Source organism: Pogona vitticeps, chromosome 6 (genome assembly GCF_051106095.1).
Source record: "Pogona vitticeps strain Pit_001003342236 chromosome 6, PviZW2.1, whole genome shotgun sequence".
In the NCBI taxonomy this organism is placed as follows: domain Eukaryota; kingdom Metazoa; phylum Chordata; class Lepidosauria; order Squamata; family Agamidae; genus Pogona; species Pogona vitticeps.
In genome coordinates this window covers 26,288,497-26,311,340 of record NC_135788.1, presented here as the reverse complement: position 1 = coordinate 26,311,340, position 22,844 = coordinate 26,288,497, and the positions used below count along the sequence as shown (strand labels likewise).

Genomic DNA, 22,844 nt, shown 5'->3' with positions numbered 1-22,844 from the left:
CGTGTGGGTCTGCAAAAGTCCTTTGTAAAACCAGAGCAAAGCTTGAGGATTGCTCACAAAAAGCAAGGGGGCTGGTGTGATGAAAAGGCCTGGAAAAGAGCATTCCGTCCCAAGGATGAAGTGGGGATGCTGAAACCCATAGAGGGGAGTGAATTGCAATTAGCAGGGTCAGGACTTGTGGATTGGATAGGAAGACAGGGTGTTCGCCACATACCTCCACCCTTAATACGTTTGTTCTGTAAGGGGAAACCCAGCAGTTTGCCCTCATATATATATATAAAATGGCATTGGCCTGCACCAATGAGAGCTGTCAGGAGGCGGAGCCAGAGAAACTAGAAGGGAGAGGTGAGTCAGAGTCTAGTTAGTTCAGTCAGAGAAACAGAGTTTGGAAAAAGAATTTGGGTTTGAGTCAGAGAGAGTATGTGTTTAAGGAGTAATTAGTCAGAGTGTGACCTGTATTAATTAAGATAGAAGAGGTTAAAGTAAAATACTGAAGCTTTGTGTAACTTTAAGAATGTGCTTAAGAACTATTGCTAAAACAACTTGTAATCAATAAACCTGTTTCTGTTTAAAAGCTCAGTACTAAATGGACCTCAGTCTTTCATAGGAATTATAGGTTGATAAAGAGATCAACTGGTGGCAGCATGTTGAAAGGAGTGTTGGGATACTTGTGTGAGCTCCATGCTTGGTGAAACAAACAGGGCCCACAGAGTAAACGTCACAGAGGTCTATAAGGTACTCTTGCCCATCGCCTACTTCTGGTGCAATATTCATTCTGCAAGAGGGGGCTGAGAAGAACAAGTTTGTTTTCTAAGTTGTATATTATTTGTAGACATGATTAGCCACCCACACTCATACCATAGTCTCCCTGATGTCTCACCATGTGGTTATCCAAGCCATGGCAGTAGAAAATTCTTTATGCCACTTCTATCTTGCATCCTTATTTCATGTGCCTAATACAGTCTAGGGCTGTTTGGTAACATTTCTGGGCAACCATACATATAAGATTCTTTTCCAAAATCATTTTCTTCCTCTCACACCTACTCTAGATCAGGCTTAGCTTAATGCTGAAGATTATCTATTATTTGTATAATCCTCATTAAGTCCATGAATGACCCCTGAATAATTATTACGCCATCTCTCTCTTTCAACACAGTTTCATAGGACTGGTGCTAAAAGGGAGTGAATATTCTGTTCCATGCAAAAAACAGAGCAAAGAAATATGGAAGAGGACAAAATTAAGAGGAAGGATGCAAGAGAAAACAAAGCAACATGTTCGTGGTAAAGAATTACAGAAGGACAAACGGTATAAGTGGGAGGTAAAGGAAATTGACTGGAGAGGAAGGAAAAGATCAAAAGCGTAACTTCCTGACAATCCTACCATAGCTGACCACACAGGAGAAACCACACATAAGAGCCCATGCCTCCCCTTATACTGAGGACTCAACAGTGTTTTCAAAGCAACTGCAGGAATAATAACAAAACAGAAGATCCATTAGTTGTGTCGTATATGATGGATTAGGGGGGCAAGAAAGGATAAGAACATTGTGGCAATTGTGACAAAGCAGAAATGGGATGGCTGAAATAGGTTGGGAGTTTGACTCCACGCTGTGCCTCCTTGACAGGGGCTGAACGTGGTGATCCAATAGGATCCCTTCCAGCTCTACAGTTCTAAGATGATGATGATGATGATGATGATGATGATGATGATGATGATGATGATGATGATGATGATGATGATACAAGTAGCAAGGAATTAAGTGGCCTGGAATCTCTGTTATGTATTTTTTAAATATGAACCAAAACAGACAGATACAAAAGCCAGAAACATCTGTTCAATTGGTTGTAGGTTGAATGTGTGGCGAGGAGAGTGATCTAATCTCAACCCCCTATGCTGCAGTTTCAAGCTACCTTCCAAATATGAAGGGTGACTTTCTGAATAGGAGAAAATCTACAGTGACGCGTATGACATTGTTTATGAGCGATCCATACCTGTGTTTGTGTGATAAATTATGACATTTTTTAAAAATTGCTTTTAATTTTTTAAAAAACACATGGAAAAATGGTCTGACAAGGGTGGCCTCTTGTATGGCCATCCAGCAGTGATGGCCTCTTGTATGGCCATCCAGCAGTGATTCTAAAGCAGTTGTTTTACAGGAATATTCTCTTCGGGCAGGCCATATTTAAAAGGCACAATGGGTTACTTGCCCTTCTTCTCAGTATTAGTTATAGAACAATTGGGCTAAAAAGAAGCAGTGAAAGATCCAGCTGAAGTCCTGTTCAGTCCTGTACAGCCGACACTCAGAAACAAGCGTTTGCCTTTTGAAGCCATCGCTAGGATTATTTTGGACAGAATTAAAGAGATGTTTCTTTTATAAGCTAAAAAACCCAACCCTACTTCTTCTTCATGTGGTGTGATATAATTCTCTCTCTGTGTGACCATATGACAAACAGAGTTGGCATTGCCATGTATTAACATTTGTCAATAATCCTTTGGTAGATATTAATGAACAGGTGGCCTTTAGAAAGCAACTTACTTGTTCAAAGCACTAATGCCTAAATAGATACAAGACTTAACAGATTCATCCTAGCAGGATGTCTTTGAGTTTACAGCACCAGAATTCTTTTTTTTTATGATGTACTAGGATCTTATGGCAGAGCCAGCCTTTACTTCAGTCAAAGCTAAACTGCTTTCCCAGGCCTCAAAACACCACATACTGTATTGAGGTCAGCCATCTTCCTAGTGTTACAGAGTTCTAAGAGTAAGTCCAGATATTCTGCTTTCACTTCTTTAATTATATATTGTTGCAATATTTTCCAGCATCCCTGAAAATACAGTATGTCTTTTCTTCAAGGAAACCTGGGAATTCTAGGTTTGTGACAGGATTAATACTTCCTAAGCGTTAGCCTGTTGCAAGGGTGGAATGGTCCTTGTTAAATTTCTAATTCTTGTCAGTTTAGGGTGTTTTGATGGGATGAGATGCCCTGAGAAGGTGTTTTGGTGCCTAAAAGCAGTAGTTCTTAACGTGGGCGATAATGCCCCCCGGGGGCGATTTCATTTTTCAGGCGGGCAGTAGAAAGAAAAGGGGCGGTGTGGGGGCACTGGAGCAGAAGGGGGCGGTAGGGGGGCGCTGGAGCAAGCCAAACCTGTGAAGATGGCTGCAGCCTTTTTACAGTGTGCATGAATATATATTTTCCTCCAATTTTAATTTAGTTTCAGACTTTTTGTCTTGATATTTGTAGTTCCTGCATTTGTTTTTATGCCCTTTTTATATTTCTTTTTGCATCTTAAAATTCACTTGCAACTAAATCATTAAATGTTACTTTTTGGGGGGCATTTCATTTTCTTGGAATTTAATTTTGTTTTCAGGGGTCATTGGATTTAAGTGCCTTAAATAAATAAATAAATAAATAAATAAATAAATAAATAAATAAATAAATAAATAAATAAATATCATCACCGTGGGGAGGGGGGCGATGATAACTTCCTCAATGGCTCAAGGGGGCATTTCTTTCAAAAAGGTTAAGAACCACTGCCTAAAAGAATTTGTTCCACCCAAGAAACCGACAAAAATGCCCTTTTACACCTTCAAGACCTCTGTAAATTGTATTAAAATAGCTCTAGCACCCCTTCCTTTTGAAAAACACATAGACATACCCTCACACACACACAGCAAGCACAGAAGGGTTGGCTGATTGTTAGGTAAGATGACAATCCATTTAAGTGCTTCAAAATTTTAAACTAAGTAGGAGGCAGTCTAGTCTTGGGCAATTTCCAAAATTCACAAAATTTCATTAACTGACTGGTTTTACAGGCAGTTTCGCACAAAATGTGGCCATTCTGCCAAGAAAGAAAAAAAATACTCCCCAATGGAAAAAAACTGTATTGAAAGTATCAGGAAATGCTTTGCCATCATTGCTGATGAGACGAATTCTGATTTTTTATGCTTGTATTTAATTCTGAGATTCACACTTCAAATTGCACTATGAAAAGTCAAATTCAGATTTGCAAAAAATATCCCATATTTTGAAATGGGTGGAATTTTATTTCAGCTCTAATATATTTGATTTAACAAATGCATCATAAATGCAAATGTTTAAGCATTCAATAATCAACCTAATTTCAAATCCCAGTTCCACTGAGGGCTCCTAGTTGTTTGTAGTTGTCTAAGTTTCCTGTTAAGCACTGATTTTAACAGACATTCCCTCAACATCTAGATAAGAACTCATCTCTCAGCCTTTCCCCCCAGTTGGTAGCAAACTGGGCCAAATGAGTGCTCTATAATCTGCTATCCTCGTTAATGAGAAGGTATTACATTAAAATGATTCCTCATAACTACCAACTCTCTAAGGAGCTCTTTTTCCGCAGAAAGCGGGAACTGAAAATTTGGATCCAACTTGCCACCTCTTCTTCTCAGCCCACTCTTTCCCTTTCTATATGGCAAACTCGCTTACAAAAAAAGAGATCCCATTCACCATAATCAGCTCCCACTGCCACTGCCTAGATGCTGTACAGAGAACATAAGCTTTGGGTTGAACAGAGCAAGGAGAAAAGTTAATTGTCCTTCACATACAAGTTTCCTTCTGCCCCATCACAAACCCCTGCATAGCAGTTAGGCTTTGGTAGAAAACTTCATTCATTTCAAGTAGGACCTCCCTTCTAACTGTTGCATTCTGTGTGTGTTGGGGGGAGGAACTGGTCAACTGGTCAACTGGGGAGGGAAAGGTCAACCCCACAATTACAACTCTCTCACACACACCCAAATTGCTTCCCACTTGGCAACTAGGCTTTGGAGGAAAAACTGACTGGAAAAAAAATAAAAGTTCTTGTGAACAGATGGGGTTAAATGTATTTGTGTTTTTAAAAGAGTGGGAGAAGAATGTGCTATGCCTCTGGACCCATGCACTTTGGGTTTTGTCTGCACGCACTCCCTACTCTGGCAGTGTTCTCCACAGAAATCTGGATCTTAACTGGTTGCTGCCATGTGGGGTGGGTGTTGCTCCCCTTCTAGGGTAAAACTACAGCATGGTTCACTACAATCACCACCTGTCCCATTTCCCCCGGGGTCATCCTGTGACTAAGAGAGAGAGCAAACACCAGAACAACCCTAACCCATTTCCATTTGGTACCTTTGTGGTCCACAGCTTGACAGTCCAGTCGAAGGATGAGGTGACAAACAAGTGAGAGAAGTCAATTGGACCCACTGCCATGTGGCAGTTGATTCCTGTGACAGGACCCTGGTGGCCTTCAAAGACCTCACCAATGCCAGCTTTACTGTAGAAAGACAGAGGCATACATTTAGGAAAAATCCAACAGCATGTGCAATTTTGTTTTTGAGTTTTGTGACATTTTTGGTACGGCTCCTGGAGCAAAAAAATTGACGGCTGCAGTATGAGAAAACATCTACCTGTGCCGTTAAACTACTACCAACAGGATTTACCTGCAGTACTACTTGCAACACTCTTTACCCGTGGGCTATGTTCCCTTTGCAAAATATTTTTAGTTCTCAGGACAGAACAGAGGGAGGGAGGGAGGGAGGGAGGGAGGGAGGGAGGAAGGAAGGATGGATGGATGGATGGATGGATGGATGGATGGATGGATGGATGGATGGATGGATGGATGGATGGATGGATGGATGGATGGATGGATGGATGGATGGAAGGAAGAGAAAGAGTCTTCAAATTATTTTCATTTCAAGATAGAATGAATATCATGCTGCTCGACATAACATTTCAGTGCAAAATGAGAACCCTGTATCAGATCCCCCTGTAATGTTTACATGTACTTTTCTTTGAACCAATAGCATCACATTACATGTTTCCTGTACCCCTTACAAGCAAAAAATAAAATAAAAATAGAAATTTAACTCCTACTCTTTCCAACAAAATCCAAAACACTATCAGTTCTTTAAAGGTATAATGTGTCTGGATATCTCCTACATATCTCCTCTGACCTTTATAACACAGACACGCATACATATTTGTCACAAATGTGTTTATTTTTTTTAAAGCATAAAAAAAATCAACATACCTTCCATGACGACAAGCTGTGTAGACAGTGCCCTCCTCACTTCCAACTACAAAATTATTGACATCTCCAGTTGGGAAAGCCATTCCTGTAACTGCAACCGGCTTCGATTTATTGTACACCAGCTCCATGCTCTCCTAGCAAAATACACCAGAGGCATTTTGCAATATAAATAAAAACGGAGGCCTTTTTTTGCAATATATATCTGATTAATTACAGAAACAGAGTATATGGCAAAACTGTTTTCTTAATACTTTTGCAGATAGATAATTTCGCTGTTTCACAATCTGGGATCAGCCATCAAGAAGCCCTTGCTCTTTATTTTACTTCTGGATTTATATGAGTCTCCCTAAGCTGAGAATGGATCCACAGATTCAGATGAAGAGACTGATGTAGGTAAGGAGCTATCTTGCAGAACCTCACCTTCTTAAAAGCTCCTTTTAGGTTACAGCCGCTATACAAATCTGGACGTGGTGGGTGCATTGTTTTCCATCACAAGGTTTGTTAAATCCATTGTTGGGAGCCAGCAGTACAATAAGCAAAATATACAGCTCTTTTGTCCAGGTAAAAGCAGAAGACAAGTGTTGTGGTACTTATATCACCAGGCCTGCCCAAAGCAGGAGGGCCCACCACCTTGCGTATTCAAGGAACCGACACTGCACATCTTTATTTGCCTCTACTCAAAGTATGGCAACATTATTTTAGGAGACAATGACTTCTGCAACCTGGGGTGCTTTGGAAGTTGTAGTACCCCCATTTAAAAAGTAACTTATCCAAGCTCTGTGCCTTTTCTTTTTAAAAGAGCATTGAGTCCTGAATCCCTGATCATTCACCATATCAAACCCTAACTTAAGTCTAGGGTTCCTACTTCAAATCACAGGAGTCCTTGACTAGGGTAGCATCTTCTACATACATAATCTAATCTGCCTTTCCTTCCTCCTCTCTGCCTTTGCATATTGTCTCACAATAATCTTTAGGGGCAATCCAAACACAAACAAAAAGCCACATGTAGTGCATCCCTATGTTTACCTAAGGAGGTAAGAAATTCAAATTTTCTTGTCTGTTGCCTTGCTAAAATTGAGCAACAGCTACGAGATATTTTTTTTGCTCCTTTACAGCACAAAAAGGTCCATTATTCTTGCACAAAGTACAAGGTTTTCTGTACAAAGTGCAAGGTCTCCTATGCAAAATATAAGAATTTCTATGCCCATTTTTTGTACAAAACACACTCCTGCAAATGTTTTGCAAAAAAATGCTGAAATATGAAAATCCACAAATAAAGTACGCAACCTTGCCCACCAAGGAGACTTCTTTTGAACTTTTTATTCTCTATCTGCATGAATGGTACAAAGACGTTTATTCCCAGATCACATGAAAAGAAAGGAGGTCACAGGTATTTATTTTATACATGATAGGAGCAGGGAAGTGAAGATATATCCCCAAAACTGCTTCACTGTGTTCCATTGCTTCTAGCAGTGTACTTCCTGCATGGCTAGCTTCTTGTGTTGAAGGTAGGCCAGGAAAGCTGGATAGCTCAGTGGTTCAAGCATCTGTCTGTGGAACCACAGGTTGGGAATGTGATTCCCAACTGTCAATTCCCCTTGACAGAGGCTGGATTCGATGATCTATAGGGTCCCTGCCAGCTAAGATGATAATGATGAATGCATTCACAGAATGCAGCATGTGAAGAAAGAGCCAAGTTTTGCTCCCCTACTAATGTGTCATTCGATGTAAAGAACACGTCCTGCCCTCCGCCCTGTATGTTTTCATTATTCTAGATTTACAATAATCAAACAGTTCTTTTCTGTAATACTAAAAACTATCATTACTAACAATAATAAACAACAGCACATGAATGCAGGTGCAAAAAGAGGAAAAAATATGTACAGTATTTGTCAGACTTCCAGTGTGATCCACTTGTTTGGTTAAGTCATTGGATACAAATGAGAAGTTACATTTTTTGTGACCGTCATGTTACAGTCTAGCCTATGTTGGCTAAACAATGCTGTAGAAGAGCGAGTGTGATGTGTACCACAGGCAACCTGTATGATTACCTCTACTTTAAAACAGATTATTTCATTTTCACTTGAAACTGACCTGCGTATTAAAACATTACCATAATTACATGATTTGAGGCAGAGGAAATGTGTTTCGGCTCTTAGAGGAACCAATTGTGGGAAGCAAGCTGCACTCTTTCAAGTACATCCACAGGTTTTAGTCAGTCTAGGATGTAAGGTTTTAGCTTTTAGGAATGATGCACCATTAAAGTAGCTGCCAGCTTTAGCCCTGGCACTTTCTTCTTATGTAGGTAAAAACAAACCCACCTGGGGTGTTGAGAGCATATCCAGACTCCAGGAGCACATCTTTCCGTCTGTAGAAACTGTAATGAGGTTGTGAGCATTCTGTGTTCCAACTACATTTACACAGTACACAGGGTGCTGGAAACGCAAAAAAAGTCAATATAGAGAGAGTGCCTACTAACATTTTGGTAACAAGTGTAGATGCATTATTTGCAAGGGGAATAATCTTATCTATTTGCCAGACAGGAATGTGACTTTCTTGTTTTGCCAAAAAGCTTGATGAAACATTACATAATTTATAAAAAATAAAAAAATAAAAAAAGATAAAACATTCCTTTTTCAAAGCTTCACTTTGCACCAACATAAACAGACTGAGATGATTACTACTGTGAAAATGCTGTATTAAGGGAAGGAAATTTCACCCACAGGGATATGTTGTCATGCTGTGGATGGTGTTTGATGCCGAAAAAGTACCAGCAGAAAGAGAAATATCTCCAGATGGGACAAAAATAGGCAGACTTTACTGTGGGCAGGGGAGGAAGGAGAGAAGGAAGGAAGGACAGACCATCAACTTTGAAGAAGAAAGAGAAGTATACCAACTTCAACAAAAAAGAGGAAAGTTTGAAACTCAACAAAACTTGGCTCCCAGCTCTAAAAAATACAGTGTGCAAAAGGTCAACAACCTCTACACAGCCACAAGGACCGGGCATCACTACACACAATGACACCCATCAATCACAGTGACAGATAATCTCTCCTCCTTATCACAACAATACACCCACAACAAGACACACTAACCACCCATCTCCTGAAAAGGACAAAAGCCTATCTCACAGCCATAAATACTTCACTCCCAAGCAAACTACACCAGAGCACAGAGTGCTGTCCTCTGAAGATGCGGGCCACAGAGACTGGCGAAACGTTAGGAAGAATAACCTTCAGAACACGGCCAAAGAGCCCAAAAACCCCACAACAACCAGAAGTACACCACTTTGACACAGTTTGTATAAGTTTCTAAAAAAATTTCTGCACAAATATTGCCACCATAAAAACATTTTCAAACCACACTTAAACGCCATGTCAACAAATCCATGGATCTCTCTCTTTCTTGAAATGTCCACTGAATCATGGACCAGTTTACGTTTTCATTCACTGAAATTAAACTGAAGTAACTTCACCACTCTATTAAAATTATTCTAGATTCCCATTGGAGAAACGCTTTTTTTCCCCACATAAAAGGAGCTGGTCCTTTCAGTTTCAACCAACTTCAGTGTGTGAAGGTTATGGGGAGAAGCACAAAGGCTTAGGCCCTCATGATTTTCATTGACATGGAAATGTGATGGGGAACAAAGCAATTTAAATTTGCTGGAGACAGACACAGTTGCTTGCTTGTTTTACAAAATATTTCTGTTTTATTAGTGGGTAGAAATGTCAGAGAAGCATTTTCCAACTAAGCAGTAACAGAAACCCAACCAGTTGGGGCCCACTCAGCACCGGAACAGATTATTTCAGGAGTTGGTGGGATCTCGGTCTCTGGAGGTACATACGTAAGTGAAGGCTGAGTGAGACATTGCCCGGGATGCTGTAGCTGCATCGCACTCTGGGCAGCCTGGACTGTGCAGCAGGTTGCATTATATCATCCTTCCCTAATTGCAGATGTGTTAGATATATGTCCCATCATCTCCAGTTACAGTGGACTGGTGGGGGTTTGCAGTTCCACACATCTGGGATGCACTAGGATGAAACAATTTGGATTTTATAATCTCCAGTGTTCCTTCCAACCATATGATTTTATGGCTCAGAGGCAGCTCGTAACTCCAGGTTAATGTCTGATTTTTATAGGCCATACCCATGGTGTCTACCTCACAATATTTGGCAACTAAGGATCAGTAACTTGTATACCTCCTGGATTTAAGTAACTGGCTCAAGGTTTATTCATCCTTCCATCCTTCCAAGGTCAGTGAAATGAGTACCCAGCTTGCTGGAGGGGGGCAAGTTATTGTTTGCATAATTATGGTGTAACCTCCCAGAGAGCGCTCGAAGCAGTATGGGATGGAGCATGTTTATGTAAACAAATAAATAAATAACAGCTATCCTTGGATTGTTCTACATAAGGCTTAGATCTTAGTGACTCATATCCTGTACTTTCCTTCGCAACACTGACCAGAACCTAATTTTTTTTTCATAAGATTTGCATAACTTGCCACATTGAACGGGAGGTGGCTACATGCTTGGATGCACACTTCACTGTACAACCAAAATGGGCATGGCACCTCTTCCATTAGTCACAATTAGCTACAGCAAGTTACACATACCTTCTACAAACGCCAATAAGATTTTGGCCAGTGTTTTTGAGAGTTAAGAAGTATCCGGAACTTCACAAGAAGAAAAGCAACACTGTATGTGTAGAGGAGATGTCTAATCTGGCCATGGTGATGCATGCCTTAGTTACATCTTGTCTAGATTACTGCATCATGTTCTACATGGGGCTGCCCTTGAAGAATGTTCAAAAACTTGGCTGCTTCAAAATGCTGCAGCCAGCCTGCTGACTGGCTCTGGTTACAGGGAGCTTATAACTCCCATATTACACATGATTCATTGACTGTCCATCAGTTTCCAGGTTCAATTCAAAGTGCTGATTATTACCTATAAAGCCCTGAACAGCTTGGGTCTAGGCTATTTGTAGGATCCTATCACATCATATGAACCTATCTAGCTTTTAAGATCTTCTGGGGAGGCCCTTCTCTCTGTCCCACCTTCTTCTCAAACTTGTTTGGTGGAGAACATGGGAGAAGGGACTTCTCAGTGGCTGCTCCCAGGCTTCAGCATGCACTGTCCCAAGAAGCCAGATTGGCCTCCACCCTCTTGTCCTTTCATCATCAGGCAAATCCCTTCCTTTCCAGACAGGCTTTTAATCAATTAGTGGGGATTTGAGGGAATGCTGTATTTATGAGAGTTTGAATGTTTTAAAAATGTTTTTAATCTGAATACAGTGGGGTCTTGACTTGAGAACTTAATCCATATTGGAAGGCGGTTCTCAAGTCAAAACGTTCTCAGGTCAAATCTGCATTTCCCATAGGAATGCATTGAGAACCATTTGATCCGTATCTGCTCTTTTCCGTCCATAGAAACTAATGGAAGCTGCTATTCTGCCTTCGACCACTAGAGGGGGATATTTTGTTTCTTTTTTTCCTTAGGTCAAGAAAGGTTCAGGGAAGGCAGGGAAAATACAGTCCAGGCAGTACCGTACCAGGCAGTCTGAAGACTGTCTCCCAATCCACTCTCTAAACGCTGGGAGGAGTGAGGAAGCAGACAGGCACCCTTTTCACTGGCCAACAGTTAACTGAAAGTTCACTTTTTGCACTTTCCCTGCCTCCCACGTGGGTTTTTTCAGTTCTTAACTCAAATCTAAGTATGTAAGTCAAGTCAATATTTTCCTATGAGAGCGGTTCTTAAGTCAAAATGTTCTTAACTCAAGCCGTTCTTAAGTCAAGACCCCACTGTAATGTTTAATTGGGGTTTACTATGTTTTGTATAGTTTTTAAACCTGTTCATTTTTTATTGTTGTGAGCTGCCTTGGATCCCCTGTAAGAAATGTATGTATGTATCTATTCTGTGCCGTCAAGTTGATTACAACTTATAGAGATCCTTTCCAGGGCTTTCAAGTTAGAGAATACACAGAAGTGGTTTACTTTCCCCTTCTTTCTTTCTTTCTTTCTTTCTTTCTTTCTTTCTTTCTTTCTTTCTTTCTTTCTTTCTTTCTTTCTTTCTTTCTTTCTTTCTTTCTTTAATCAGTCAGTCAGTCAGTCAGTTAGTCAGTTAGTTAGTTTTATGGGTACCTCTGGAACAACACAGAAGACAAAATAAGTGTGCATGTGTGCACACCCACACATGGGTGCATGCGCCGGCTGGGTGAGCTGTTTCTGAGACTCTTGGCTTTAAAAATAGTACACAGTACTCATTTGCCAGCTAAAGCTGACATTTCACATATGCTGTATATAAAAGAAAGCAAACCGAGCTAGCTCATATCTAGGTTTACTGGACATTTGCCCTCCTCTCTATGATGCTTATTCAAGGTGGTACGAAAGTCCTCTGAAGCTAGGAACGGGGAGAAATGAACGAGGTTAAAGTTCGAAGAGGTGGGGCACCCTTCAGTAGCATGGGGAGGACTCCCTGTTTTCCTTGTAGCGTTTTTCTTGTGTGGTGCGCCTGGCTTTAATCAGAGCTGTCAGCTGTCAATTTCATAAGCAATAAATCTCACTGCAGAATTGAAAAGGATGTTTCAGCTGCAGAGTGGGAGGCAGGGAAATGTGCGGTGGTGGTGGGGACGCCAACCGTACTTTGGGAAGAGTCCAACTGGGCTTCTTCCTTTCCCAGGAGAGAAAGATGCCATCTTGCTTTTATTTATTTTGGAAATGAAATCATCATGCTTGAGGGTTGTCTTTTTTAATATATATATATATTTTTAAAAACTTAATTAAAATTTCCTGTTATGCCAAATGCAGATGTGCAGTGGGTGTGAAAGGAAATTAGTGAGTAATGTGTGGTGTTCTCTTTCCTTGTGAATTCTGGCACTAGTTTGAGAGGATAAGCTCAGGAAATTTGGAAGCCAGTGGTTAATGGCAAGATGGTACATATTTTCCAGTTGGGGATGGGGGTGGAGATGGGGTGGGAAGGGAGAAATTCTTGCGTTTATGTAAAATTAAATTTTAAAAGTGAGTATTGAGTTACTGACTGACTTGCTGCAATGGGCTTGTGCATATGTTGTCTCATATTTAAGACAGAGGGGCACACATCCACAGACGGAGGCATCTGCCATGTTTGATTGCATTCCGGGACATTGCGAGTTGCAGTTAAAAAACATATTGATCCATGCTTAAGCAGAGCCAGCCTGTGTGGCCTTGGGCAAGCTGCATGGTCACAGGGCACCCCCAGAAGAAGGGAAAGGTAAATCCTGAGTATGGTATCTCTACCTGGAAAACCCTGAAAAGGTTGACACATGTCAGGAATAGTTAAGGTTCTTCCCACAGGAGAAAGTTGGATTAACTAGCTTTCCAAGAGGTTTCTTTAAAAAACAAAACAAAACAAAAACTAGCAAAATGCAGCAGGTAAGTGTTCAATATTTGCAAAGCACACATACTTCTAAAAATGTTTTCAAAACTGCATGGTCAAGGGAGGAAAGGAGCTGTGTTTTATCAACATAGGTACAATAGGTACAATATCCAGGAGCTGTTAGTCATAAATGAAAACACTGCTATTCCCATTAAAGCAATTCTGTTTGCTTTTCTGACAATATCATCTTATATGTGTCTATGCAGATGTAAATCTTGCTAATTTCTAGGTATCATACTCCCAGGTGACCGGATTTAGAATTTCAAACTGAGAGGTTTTGATTTTGAGCAAGAAATGTAGCAGGTAATTGTGGGTAAACTAACCGAATGATTAGTCCCATTTAGAGGAATATATAAGCATGGGTATTATGTGCTACATGACAAGAGCAAGTGTACAAGAGTGCTTTCTTAGCATTGAAAAATGCATAGTCTCTACAAGTCATTATAGAACACCTTTATAATTCCTTCCAATAACAAATGGAGACAACTGAACGCCTTCTCCTTATGGGAATATTTTGGATGAGCTTTCAGAAGCTCCTGGTGAGAAAGATCTTTGTCATTTGATCCTTCTTGCTCTTCTGACAATTTGAAGTATGTTCACTAATTTATACAGAAGGTCAACATGTGTAAGTCCAAACCACTCATTTGCTAGTTCTTAATCATCCAAGATTCAGTTGTGTAAGCCATAAAAAAATGATGGCATTCAACTAATGGATGGCATGTGAACCAAGAGATAAGATTGGCTGCATTGCTCCCTGTCTTTGGAAAAGTTATTCTTTGCATGACAGCTGTCAAAATCCTCCAGTCAACATGACCAGTGGCCATGTTAGCTAAGGGATTATGGACACTGTACTACAAAACATTACATTTTTCAGCCACTGTGTACAAAAACATTACTTTTTTCTATCTGAAACAACTGTACGTTCTAGCACCATGTGTTCAGTGAACTGATTTATAATTCTGAAGAACCACTGATTTCTTCAAAGAAATAGTAGTTACTAAAAAAGATTAATGGGCAGGAAAAAAATTAATCCAGTTTCCAAACATTTTGTGTGACTTGTACCATCTCCATTAGCTTTCCATCTTCCTAAGTCACCTACTTAGAAAGGCGGTGTTTATGACTGTAACTTGGTGACTAGCAAAAAACGAAACATCACCACTGCATTTATTAAATTGACTTAACACTGAGATGCTTATTACTCATGCATGGTAAGGATTCTAATGGCAGAAATCAGGACAAAATGCTGCTTTTTGATAAATAGCCATGTGTTAATACCAATGCTAAAGTGATTAAGAGATGTCATAATTTTTAGATCATGATTGTTAAATTCAGGGATTAACACAACCAACTGAATTCAGACGGGACATAACAATCCCAACTGTAAAAACTTAATTAGTTGGGTAGGCCCTTGACAGCAATTCTAACAAACAATAAACTTCTGTTACTCTGTTATCCAGACTGGAGGGTATTCAGTTTTTCACAAAATCTGAAATTTAAAAAGGGTGAAAGATGCCCATGTGGCTTACAGTGCATCCCTTGATCTGTCTATTATCAGAATGAAAAATCCAATTTTAGAAATGCAGAGGTGGAAAGGACCTGATGGAGCATTGAGTCCAGCCCCTGCCAAGTGCTGTCCTCTGAAGATGCCGGCCACAGAGACTGGTGAAACGTTAGGAAGAACAACCTTCAGAACACGGCCAAAGAGCCCAAAAAACCCACAACAACCAACAGTATATTTTCCTTAGCAGATGTGACATTCCATCTTCATGCTATAATTTTTCTTTTTTGTTGTTGTTGATAATACATATGGTGCTGTACACGAATGCACATAAGGATAGGATGTGTAGGAAAATCTTAATCCTCACAGCCCCTATTGCAATCCTGAAAAAAAGGTGGGGGGATTAAGTGAAGGAAGAAACAAGAGACCAGTGTATTTGGCGCCCTTGCTTCCCTTTTGCTGTAAGATAGATGATTTTCTGTAAGATCAGTGTCTTCATTGTCTTATCTTTTGTTTCCATGGCTCCATGCAGTTTATGGATGCAAATCCCAGTAAATCCAAGTAAGTCCCATGCTGTTTCACAACAAAGCAGAACAAAGAGGGGACAAAACAAGATGGCACAGATGCCATATTTGGAAGAGCCTTTATTTTTATAATTGTAAAGGTGTGGCCTCTATAAATACTGGAAGCAGAACATCACATGGTTAATTATTGCCTTTTGCTACTGCCTCATGGTGTGTTGTTGGGTGTTGAGACAAATATAACTAGATAGGAAGTGAGTGTCTTTCAGATCACAAGATTGCAGCATTCAACTTTTTAAAAAATAACTTAAAAATCACTCTAGTTACTTCTGAGAAGCAGAAAAGTGATATGCTACTTTTTAAACTATGAAGTCTTCTGGTAGACTAAGATATCTTATTTGGCATACGCTTTCATGGATTTTGGCCCACTTCTTAATATGTGGGATACAGTTTGTGAAAGCTTATGCCAAATGAAATTTCTTAGTCTTTGACATGTCTCACAACTGTTTCTTGTTTCTGCAACAACAGGCTACAGACTGAAGTTCCAGGGAGTGGTAAACTGTAACTGGAATGGTAGAGTACTTGGAACGTCACTATAATGAATTGGCCAGAGTCCTATTCGCAACAGCAGAGCATAACCACTCCAAATGTGGATTGTTCTGCTGTTCCCATGTGATTTCTATCCTGCAGTTACACAAGCAGGAGATCACTCTGCTGGAGACAAAGTTGGATTCCCCCTGAATATCCCCTTGGGCAATTGGCATAACATGCACAACAAGGCCATTAGAAACCTGGAGCGGGGGAATAGATTTCTGGGCATTACTTTTTGAAAAGTAAGCTTCCAAGCTCTGATGATCTACCTACCCTTTTATGGAATGTGGTCTGATGTAGAGTGCAATATAAAAAAAATATTACGACTACAATTAGCATTTCTCTTTTTGAAAAAAGAAAGGAACAAAAGTATCCTTTACCGTGTGAGCAGCTGCAGAAAGGGGTGTACGCTGAACTGGTGTCCTCCTATGACTGCGATTGTCCCACAAGACAATTTGGCCAGAATAGGTCCCTCCAACAACCAGATTGGGATGAAAACGGGCAAAGCAGACAGACATCACAGATGACTAGAATGAAAGGGAACAAATGGAAAAGTTTAAAGTACTGTTTTCAGTTAGCAAAATAATTATAGAATTAAGATCTGGAAAGAAACATTCCTTGGATGAATCTGCCTTTGAAAGCTGTTGTGAGTTCACACAAGCATGATTACTGATTAACTGATTTAACAGATTTATAACCTGTCTTACCATTTAGATCTGCAAAGTGGCGTACAAAAATCACGTCTACTCTGAATTACTGTTTGTTGAAAGATTTTCAAAATGTTTACAGTAGAAGAAACCCCTCCTTGTCTCAATTACAGAGTTGGTGATGCAAGAATATAACAATAAGCTTCCACTTCCCACATCCCACTTTCTTGCCCCCCCTCCCACAATCACCAACATGTGTAACTTCTGTGCTTTCAAGTTATACACAAAACAATGCTATATATGGAACAATTCTTAGCAAAAGCAGATTTCCTACTCTAGAATACAGAAGCAGATATTTTCTTCCTACAGATCATGTTTTTTTTTCAGGTCCATGGTGCATTCTGCTTTAAAGAAACAGAAAATAACTCTGAGGCTGACTACATGGGCACGTAGCTCACATTTTGGTCCACTGCAGGGATGAGCTGATTTGCTCCTAAAGCCAACAATCAGATGACATCTTTGCTGAAGGAAATCAACCCACCACTACAGCAGTCCTACCTGCACCTTTCTGGCTTATCAGGGGCTTCTACTTTTTTGGAGTGGGTGGGATAACTCTCTTTTGGTCCATTTCCAGCATGTGGGTTCACCAGGAATGAACCAAAAACCTTCCTTTTTTCAATTTGGCAATATTGTGAAGTGGCAGTAAAGCCACTTCAGGATATTGGCTAATTAAATACTTCCTCTGCTCCTGGAGGAAGAGCAGAGGAAGTGAAAGGTGTTTTTTACCTTCCATTAGAGCAGCGAAAATGTGCTACATCAGTTATTTTTTTTAATATTTTCTTTCCCTTGTTTTAAAGAACTGGTCAAGAAACTGCCCACTGAGTATCCATTGAACTTTTAAGACAAGTGTACAACCTTTTTCTAGATCACATACGGAATACACATACTCTTATGCTTTTAAAAAGCAAACCAAATAGGATCACTTAAGCACACCAAATGGCCTACCCGACCTCCCAGCAACCTTGTTTAGCCCATGATAGTCTGCTCCAACCCAGCCTTATATACAAGATCTCTGCTTCTCCCTGTTCTTATTCGAGAAAAAATACAGGAGGGTGTGTGGTGGAAGAGTTAAAGGCACACTAGGGTCTTATTCTGGGTCTCTTCCAATGAAACATCACAACTTGGGGAAAGTTATTTTTTAGGTTCCAGCTCCCAGAATCCTACAGCCAGCATGGCCACTAACATTTTCAAGCTCAAAGAAAATCTGGCCCTGGCCCAGTCTGAGCAAAGAACACCTCTAACAATACCTGGGTCAGAAGATCAAGACTTCACCAGCCATACTTTTACTTCCTAGTCAGATCACGGGGGGGGGGGGGAGTTTGATGGGGCTGTTTTCTCCTTGCCAATGACAGCAGCAGTTTGGAATGTCTTTTCTTGAACAGGGAGGCAAAAAGCAATCCTCCAGAACAAATGCAGGAGTACAGCAGATTGAAATGTGCGGAACAAGAGTGCACATGCAACACTTGATTACTCAGCACTTAATGAGATAACATGAACCATACTGAGTAGCATTGTTCTTTGTTTCAGGTGAAATTAAGAGTTAAGATTGGCTTTGTTCCCACCACTGGATCCGTGATGACTTCTTTACACACTCAAACCATCACTGAATGCTGCATTCACCACATGTTGCACAGGAGTATGTGCAACTGATTATAAGAACCGAAAAGATAACCCCAAATGCCTGTGTATCAAATTGTGACTTTATCCAGTTCTAAAGCAACCTTAGAAAAGGATATGCTAGTGTCTGAGAGGGTCTGGAGCATAATCAGAGATCACCATGCAAGATCTCCGATTCTCTTTTTGCTCCATTTTGTATGATTGTCTGATGCAGTTATTTCTTATTTCAATGCCCCTCCCACTAAGCACTGAAATAGTATCATTACTCAGTAGTTAAGCGCAAAATTTTTAAAAATGTCATTTCAATCTAGGGATACACACTATTTCTGACAAATTTGCAAATACCAAATGAATCAGGGAGTTGTGCGCTTCCAGGGTAACCACGGGGCAGAGCAAAGAACCTGAAGGCATTCATGAAGCAGATCAGAACCCCCATGGGTCCTTCATGTTAAGTCTGGCATTCGTGGATTTAATAAATTATAATAAAATTAGATATACAGTGGTGCCTCGTTTAGCGACGTTAATCCGTGCAGGAAAAAACCTTGCTAAACGATTTAATCGCTAAGCGATTTTAAAAAGCCCATAGGAACACATTAAAACGCATTTAATGCGTTCCTATGGGCTAAAAACTTACCTGTAAGCGAAAATCCTCCACAGCGGCAGCCATTTTGGGTGCCTCTAGAGCGAGGCAAAACAGTGGTCGCCATTTTGTTTTTCCGGCAGCCATTTTGGAACCGCCAATCAGCTGTTTAAAAATGGACGCTTTGCCATGATCGCGTCCCTGCAATCATCGCAAAGCGATTTTGACCCATAGGGGCCATTGCTAAGCAATCACTCTGGCGATGGCAAAATGTCCATCACAAAGCGATTTCGCCATAAAATGGAGCGATCGCTAAGCAAGGTACCACTGTAAATATTTTTAAAGGTGATTGTATTACAAGCAGGGAAGAGAAAAAAGAATTGATTCCTTGCCTTAATTGCTGAAAAATCATTGATTAAATAATTAAAGTCTATACCACTCAACATGTTGTGCCATCACAGCTACAGGGTAGCAGCAGCAGCAGCTGCAGTACCACTAAATTCAGATCTAGGGAAGAAAAGATATAGATCGGTGGTCACATTCTTAGCTGAGTTCAAGATATGGTAAAGACAAGCTGTAAGGTTTTTATGTAGATAATACTCCCTTTGACAGAGTCCTCCTGGATACCAAAGATAAACATAAAAAATATATCCCCTCCAACTCACCCCTCCCTAACTCTGCCACACTCTCTAACTACCACAGACTAACTTCTCCTTCAGACTCTCCTCTCTGACTCTACCTGACTGAACTCCCCTCCGACTCACGCCTCCCTTCTGGTTTTTCTTGCTCCGCCTCCCAACAGCTCTCATTGGTATATGCAAATAACCTACTACATGAGCCAAAGCAGGGTGATCACCACAACCACCTCCTCCTGGGTATCAAGATCTAATTTTATATATATAATTACATAACAGACATAAGCACTGTGACAATGGCAGAGTGTCAGAGAGCTCTTAAAAACCAATACACAGCCATTCAAAAAGCAGAGCTAATAAAGTATCTTTTCATACAGAAGCTTTTAAAAAGTGATTTCATTTATAATGACAAATTTTGAAGAGAAAATACATGGATGATTCTAACACCAAGCATGTGCTGGATGCACTCTCGTCAATACCTGTTATGTTGCACTGATGTTTTAACAATTAACTGTACAAGCTATCTCATGTATACAACTACGTATATACAGTACAGATAGATGTAAGGCATGTGGATACTTATTGGCCCAACCAGAAATAACATTCTGACTGTAGAGGTGAAACACAGGAAGCTCTAGATCAGTGGTTCTTAACGTGGGCGATAATGCCCCCCAGGGGGCAATTTCATTTTTCAGAGGGGCGGTAGAACAAAAAGGGGCGGTGTGGGGGCGCTGGAGCAGAAGGGGGGCGGTAGGGGGGCACTGGAGCAAGCCAAACCTGTGAAGATGGCTGCAGCCTTTTTACAATGTGTATGAATATATATTTTCCTCCAATCTTAATTTAATTTCAGAGTTTTCGTCTTGAAATTTTTAGTTCCTACATTGTGGTTTGTTTTTATGCCCTTTTTATATTTCTTTTTGCGTCTTAAAATTCGCTTGCAACTAAATCATTAAATGTCACTTTTTGGGGGCATTTCATTTTCTTGTAATTGAATTTTGTTTTCAGGGGTCATTGCATTTAAGTGTCTTAAATAAATAAATACATAAATACATAAATACATAAAAAGATATCGTCACCGCGGGGAAGGGGGCGATGATAACTTCCTCAATGGCTCAAGGGGGTGTTTCTTTCAAAAAGGTTAAGAACCACTGCTCTAGATTGCAGTGTTTTTGCACAGGCCCTGACAACTGTGATGGCTCCGTCTTACCATGTGTACTCTATGCCGTCAGATCGGAACTCACATAACAGCCCTAATAGAGATTTCAAGGTAAGTGAGATATTTAAGGAGTGGTTTTTACCAGTTCCACTCCCTCACTGAATTTCCATGTCCAAGTAGGGATTTCAAACCTGTTCACCAGAGTCCTAGTCACTCTGTCCACTACACCACAGTGGGAATCCCCTAATAATTTTGGAGCTGGAAGGGACCCTGCGGATCATTGAGCTGGAGAGGCCCAGTGGGGAATTGAACTCCCAACCTCTGGATCTGCAGCCAGATACCTAAACCACTGACCTATCTAGCAGTTCTTACCATAGTTTCATGAAAATTACGTTTTGGAATGGTTCACTGGCATAATATTTTCATGTCAGTTTACATGCCACCTTCTAATGCACAAAATCTCCCACTGCTGGATTACTAAACCATATATATCCATATATATTACTAAACCATATATGTAAAACTCAGAATGAAGCTGCCAGTATAAAAAAACTGGGGTTAAATTAACCCAGAATAACTCTTTGTTGAATACAGTAATTTCTGCAACCAAGGTCTTACCCAGGAAAGAGCACCATGAGTTTGTACTTCTTGAACAGCTACAGCTCAGGAGAACTCTGGGTGCAGACCAGTGTGATTTTTATTTTTCTGAAAAATCAAAGCACTTTCCCATACAGGTTTTAACAGGAGAGAGAAAAATAACCCAGTTTAAAGACAAATTACTTTATTTCACTAAAACCATCCAGGGATGCTAGGCAGACCACTGAGAGAACCAAATGCTGGACTAGAAAAACTTTTTGTCCAGTCTTGCAAGATTCTTCCTTTGTCCAACACTGCCTACATATGCAGCAGAGTGTACAGTACTCACATATCTGAAAATATGGATTTTGTGCCCTGCAAGGCTGTTTTATATTTGGAAAATTAATGCAGGCCAGATTTGGATTAGCGATGGCATGCCCCCATTACCGCAGATGGATGTACGCTCAACAGAGAATCATTTGCATTATTTTGGTGGAGGAGCCCGACCTCAGGTTCCACATCTGAGGGGCACACATGGCAAGCACAAAGTGGCTGCATATACCACGGTGTATGTACTGGGATGGCTTCCTGCCAAGTCCTGCCTAGGCCCTTGTGGAGGAGAGTGTCAAATAAAAATTACTCTGATATGAGATTTGGATTTGCATATGGGAAAGTGAAATAAAGCTACATTTGGAGGCAGTTGAAATGCATAAATGAAATAAGCAAATAAGAAGCAACTAGATATAAAAGAAGTACATCAGTGGTCAATGCTGTATTGTTCATGATTTGGGGAGCAGTAGAGATGGTAACCATTTAAGAATAAAAGGGTTGCAAGATTGAAGGACTGGATGGGTAACATGAGATCGAAGGAGTTGATTATGTCTAAACTGCAATCTAATAAACTATCATGGTATAATCTTATTCAGTTAGACACCTGGACAAAGGATTGGTTGAAAACTAATGGTAAATGTAGAGAACTTACTAAGTACGAACAATTTCTGTAATCACATGAAGATATGCAAGATACAAGTTTGAAAGGAATAGTAAGTAAAATATATAATATAATTTTGGAACAAGAGGAAAAAGAATGGGGAATAGAAGGTTTAAAATTAATTTGGGAAAATGATTTAAAAACAGAAATTAAAATAGAGGATTGGACAAAAATGTGGAGGATGAGAGTGTTAAGATTAATGTCAACAAGAATAAAGGAAAAAAATTTTAAAATCTGTCTAAGGTGGTATTTGACTCCTGTAAAATTGAATATAATAAATCCAACATACCCCAAAGCAGGTTGGAAATGTGATGAGGAAATTGGTATGTATTTTCATATGTGGTGGGAATGTAAAGTGGTTAAGAAATTTTGGGAACTGATTTTTAAGGAAATGTGTGATATATTTGGTAAAGATATTGATTTTAATGCCAAAATTGCTTTATTGTCAATTTTTGGTAATACAGATTTGGACCATCACTCGAAAGAATTAATCACTAATTTTATGACAGGTGCTAGAATATTAATAGCTAGA

General features: G+C 40.1%; 1 protein-coding gene across 16 annotated transcripts in view; it reads right to left on the bottom strand.

The window, feature by feature from the left end:
* Positions 1–22,844, bottom strand: part of DYNC1I1 (dynein cytoplasmic 1 intermediate chain 1) — a 221,145-nt gene that overhangs the window by 57,229 nt on the left and 141,072 nt on the right. For all 16 annotated transcript variants that reach the window (XM_078378713.1, XM_078378716.1, XM_078378719.1 and 13 more), the window contains 4 exons: positions 16,431–16,577; positions 8,353–8,466; positions 6,032–6,165; positions 5,131–5,275 (listed from right to left, as the gene is read on the bottom strand). In XM_078378713.1, coding sequence (XP_078234839.1) covers positions 5,131–5,275; positions 6,032–6,165; positions 8,353–8,466; positions 16,431–16,577 — 540 coding nt within the window. The remainder of the gene's footprint in view (positions 1–5,130; positions 5,276–6,031; positions 6,166–8,352; positions 8,467–16,430; positions 16,578–22,844) is intronic.